The sequence below is a fragment of the Eimeria tenella genome, genomic scaffold, assembly GCF_000499545.2.
Source record: "Eimeria tenella Houghton genomic scaffold, Eth_scaff790, whole genome shotgun sequence".
Classification (NCBI taxonomy): Eukaryota; Apicomplexa; class Conoidasida; order Eucoccidiorida; family Eimeriidae; genus Eimeria; species Eimeria tenella.
In genome coordinates this window covers 1-4834 of record NW_013545906.1, presented here as the reverse complement: position 1 = coordinate 4834, position 4834 = coordinate 1, and the positions used below count along the sequence as shown (strand labels likewise).

At 38.0% G+C, this 4834-nt stretch overlaps 1 protein-coding gene across 1 annotated transcript; it reads right to left on the bottom strand.

The window, feature by feature from the left end:
• Positions 1-205: 205 nt before the first annotated feature.
• Positions 206-815, bottom strand: ETH_00013720 (uncharacterized protein; the record flags this gene model as incomplete). The annotated part of the gene is made up of 2 exons (XM_013380675.1): positions 206-312; positions 722-815. The coding sequence occupies 2 exons, from the start codon at positions 813-815 to the stop codon at positions 206-208; spliced, it is 201 nt and encodes a 66-aa protein (XP_013236129.1).
• Positions 816-4834: the final 4019 nt, after the last annotated feature.

Genomic DNA, 4834 nt, shown 5'->3' with positions numbered 1-4834 from the left:
TTAGGGTTTAGGGTTTAGGGTTTAGGGTTTGTGTCCTTACTCCATCAGAACTGCTTGAAAAAGACTGAGGCCCCTTCCTTGAACCCTAAAGACACAGCGCCGCGAGACATGCCGCTCAAACCCCAAACCCTAAACCCTACCTAAACCCTAAACCCTAAACCCTAAACCCTAAACCCTAAACCCTAAACCCTAATTGTGTAGTTCCTCACTCGAGCTGCTGCTGCAGCTGCTTCTCTTCCTCCCTCAGCTGTCTCCTTTGCTGCAGCAGAGTCTCCTTTTCAGCTGTCACTTCAACTAGCAGCTGCAGCAGCCCTGTGTGCGCAGCAGCAGCAACAGCAGCAGCAGCAGCAACAGCAGCAGCAGCAGCAGTAACAGGAACAACAGATACAGCAGCAGCAGCAGCAACAACAGGTGCAGCAGCAGCGCGAATAAACTTAAAATGAGGGACAGCTCATAAATAGCTGCACTTGCTGGCAGCAGCAGCAGCGGCAGCGGCTGCTGCTGCTGTTACTGCTGCTGCTGAAGTCGAAGCATCGGCTGCTGCTGCTGCTGAAGCAGCAGCAGCTGGGAAACCTGAAGCCTCGTCGGCAGTCGGCGCAGGGCGTTCCTATCTGCTGCTGTTGCTGTTGCTGTTGCTGCTGCTGCTGCTGGCTTTGTAGCTCAACCCTCAGGGTTTAGGGTTTAGGGTTTGGGGTTTAGGGTTTAGGGTTTGGGGCCTCACCTTGTTTGGCTGTGTGCAGGGACCTGAGGGTTCTGAGGAGCTGGTCCGGGGGGAGGGCCCCCAGGGGGGTTTCTTTGGGGAAATTGGAGACCATTTGGATTAAAAAAAAGAATTAATTGAATTAAAAATGATAAAACATAATTAAGTTTTAATTTATATCTCAAAAATGCAGAAAAACGAACAAAAACTCCATCATCGCCGACGCGAACCGGACCGGCTGCTGCTGCTGCTGCTGCTGAACACCCCGAGGGTTCAGGGTTTTTAAGAGAGAAAAAAAACCATTTGATTCCATTTATTTTTTAAATTAGCAGGGTTTAGGGTTTAGGGTTTAGGGTCTAGGGTTTACGGCTTCCCGCAACTCACAACCCCTCCTGCGCCCATGCAGCCGCAGACCGCCACCGACACCAGCAGCAGCAGCAGCACCAGCAGCAGCAATGTTTGCTGCTGCTGTTGCAAATTATTCACCAATTTTTACCTGTTCATTTTAAATTTAAAATAAAATTAAAATATATTTCAAAAGAATTCAAAGCTTTTCGGTGTTGCATGCAAAGCCCGAGGTGTACATACACCTCAGAAACCCAGAACACCGCGAGCACAAGAAATGCTTTTCATCTTTTTGCACTTTTCTGGAAATTCTCAAAAACCCTTTCTAAATAAAAAGGCTTTTAAAATCAGAATATATCATTCCTTTTACCCTGAGGATTAATAACCTAGGGTTTAGAGCCTCGGGGTGAAAGTTTGTGGTATTACAAGGGTTTAGGGTTTAGGGTTTAGGGTTTAGGGGACGCATTGGGGTTTAACATTAGGGTTTATAAAGTCTAAGGCCTGTAGCGCATATAGCCATTCACACATACTTGTACCTAAATGTATACCCAAAGAAGTAAAGGTTTAGGTCTTGGGGTTTAGGGTTTAGGGTTTAGGGTTTAGGGAGGGTTTAAGGTAAATCTTGAGTGTCTTTGTCTGAAATATTTCGTGTCTAGACATTTCAAGTGTATATACACCCCCCAATACAGGAATATCAGGACGGGGAAGTTTTAAATAAATCATTTTTTGAATTTTATTTTCTTAAAAATAAATTAAATTTAATGCATGCAAAAGGACTTGAAACCACAGAAGATTCATTTTCCGATTTATTTCTCCTTTTAATTATCTCTAGCTGCTGTTAAAAATAATTGCAATATTATGAACATGAAAATAATGATAACAAAAACAATAATAATAATAATATAATATCATAATGATAATGGCAATATAAGATAATATAATAATACTAATAATAATAATGATAATAATACTAACACGAATACTAATGATAATAATATTAATAGTACTAATAATAATAATAATAATAATAATAATAATAATAATAATAGTGATAATAATAATAATAAATAATAATAATTATTATTGTTATTATAATTAAATTATAATTATAATTAATTGGATAATGTGCGTAGGTGTACGTACACTCTGAGTGCACGTACACCTGCATGCGCGTGGACGTGTCATTTTGCGTTCATTAAAATTTTCATTTTATTCATTTTGAAGTCAAAAAAGTCCCAAAAAAAAGCAAAAGGACTTCAAAATGAAGCTCAAATATTGCATTTTCAGATGTTCGCAACAAAAGTCTTTTAAATAAAATCCCAAATGTCCAATTGTCCTTTTTTCAACTTTTTGAGATTTGAAAAAAAGCTTTTTTGCACTTTTTGCCACACTTAACATTTTATTGGACCCTGTACAAACACCAGACAAGAATGTCCCCAGTGGTTCCTTTTAAAGAAACCTTCTACAAAATTTATTTATTTTATTTGTTTTGTTTTTTATTCATTTTGTTTATTTGACTTAGTTATTACAAGAGAATAAATGCATTTTACCCTTGAAGTTCATTTATAAATGCAAATAAAATGTCTTTTTACTCTTATTATTCATAAACAAATATCTTTATAGTTATAGACATATATATAAATAAACATGTATATAAACAAACACATATATATTAATATATATAAGTATATATATACATATTTTAATTTGTTCTTGAGGAGATCACATTTTAAACGAAGTTTCATTCAAATATGCATGCATGCATGCATGCATGCAATTGAAAAATAAAAATAAATTTATTGAATATATTTATTGGCCCTTACTTGATTTATTTAAAGTCAAAATAAAGAAAAAGAACAAAAAATAAAATTAAAATCGTTAAATATATTTAATTGTATTTATTTGATATGTTCAAATCAAAATAAAGGACCCGGTGCAGAAATGTTCTGCTTATCTATTTGCTTATTTATCCGCTTATTTATTTATTTATCCGTTTATTTATTTATTTATTATTAATTGATTAATTAATTAATCAATTTATTTATTTATTTAATGAACTAATTAATTTATTTATTTTAATTGAGAATTATTTGTTCATTTATGCAGATAAAATAACTCTACTTCGGACCAAAAGCATTTCTTTGAAATTCGAAAAATAAAAAATTGCATTTTCGAGCCTTTGCAAAAGTACTTGCAAAAGTTTGCTTGCATATATTTTTAAAAATAAAAATAAACACTTTCTGGAGTTTAAAATATCTTTTTAAAAGAATTTAAAAATAATTGAAATGACTTTTGAGAAGAAAAGAAAATTGCGCTGAGAGCCTGTTAATCAGGTGTACGTACACCTCGAAGGCTGCTCAGCGTTCTCAAGGATTGGGGACTCTAAACCGTAAACCCTAAACCCTAAACCCTTAACCCCACACCCTAAACCCCAAACCCTAAACCCTTGATCTCTAACCCTTAACCCTATACCGTATACCCTAAACCCTTCACCCTACACCCTAAAAGGGAGACAACGGCACAGCGAAGCTAGGTGCTACACGCTAGGCTCCAAACCCTAAACCCTACACCCTAAACCCTAAACTCTTAACGCTTAACCCTAAACCCTAAACCCTAAGCCCTTAACCCTAAACCCTGAACCCTGAACCCTCAAACGTGGTTTCGAAAACAATGATGAAGGCATTGGAAAACGCGCGTGAGTTCATGTTTGGTTTTTCTCTCCCTTCTTCCCTTTATCGCTCTGTTGTAAACCCTAAACCCTAAACCCTACACCCTAAACCCTAAACACTAAACACTAAACCCTAAACCCTAATTTCTTTTTTTCTTGTCTGGCGGCGCTGACTGGCACACTGGGCGCCGCTGCAGCAACTCCAAAGACCGGCTCGAGAGTTTTTTCAACGAATCTGAATCAAATTGAATTAAATTGAATTAAATTAAGTTAAATTTGATTTAATTAAATTAAATTAAGTTTAAAAAACAAAATTGAAATTAAAATTCAATGAATTCCTCTGAAGAAATCCGCAAAAGATGACGGAGGTTGCAGAGCGATATCCCCCGCGTCAGGTGACCTTGCAGTTTCGGCCTTTTTCTCGGTGCTTTTTCAAATTAAATAAATTAAATTAAAAATTTTATTGAAACGTAATTTATTTAATTCAAATTTATTTATTTAAAAGGCCATTTTACAGCAGATATCGACGTCTGGGGGCCCCCCATTCGGCGCTGCACCTGGGGCCCCTCGTCAGGTGTATCGACACCTGGTGAACTCAGCCCCAAGTTTCCGCCAGATTGAAGTCTACATTTAATTAGTTTTTTTTAAAAGCAAAAGACTATGATTATTTAATCAATTTAACCCCAAAGAGGCTAAAATAGAGCAGCAGCAACAACAGCAGCAGCAGCAGCAGCAGCAGCAGCAAGGACTTTGAGTCAGGGCTGCGGTGGGGGGCCTCCCGGGGGCCCCACGTTTGCCTTTCTTGAATTAAGTCTTCTTTTCTTTTTTCTGATAATATTTAAAAGTGTTTTCTCCTTCCAAAAGCTCCAAAGTCCCACTTTAAGCTGCTGCCTCCCGGGGTCACTTCAGCAGCAGCAGCAGCAGCAGCAGCAGCAACACAATGGCTGCCAAAGACCGCCTCATAGACATCGCAGCAATCATAGCTTTAGCAGCAACAGAAAAAAGAAAACAAAACCAAAAAAATGAACTCAAAGACCCTCAACAGTCCCCAGATCCCCAGGGGCCCCCAAACCCTAGGGGGCCCCCGGGACCCCAGGGGCCCCCTGAGATCCAGGGGCCCC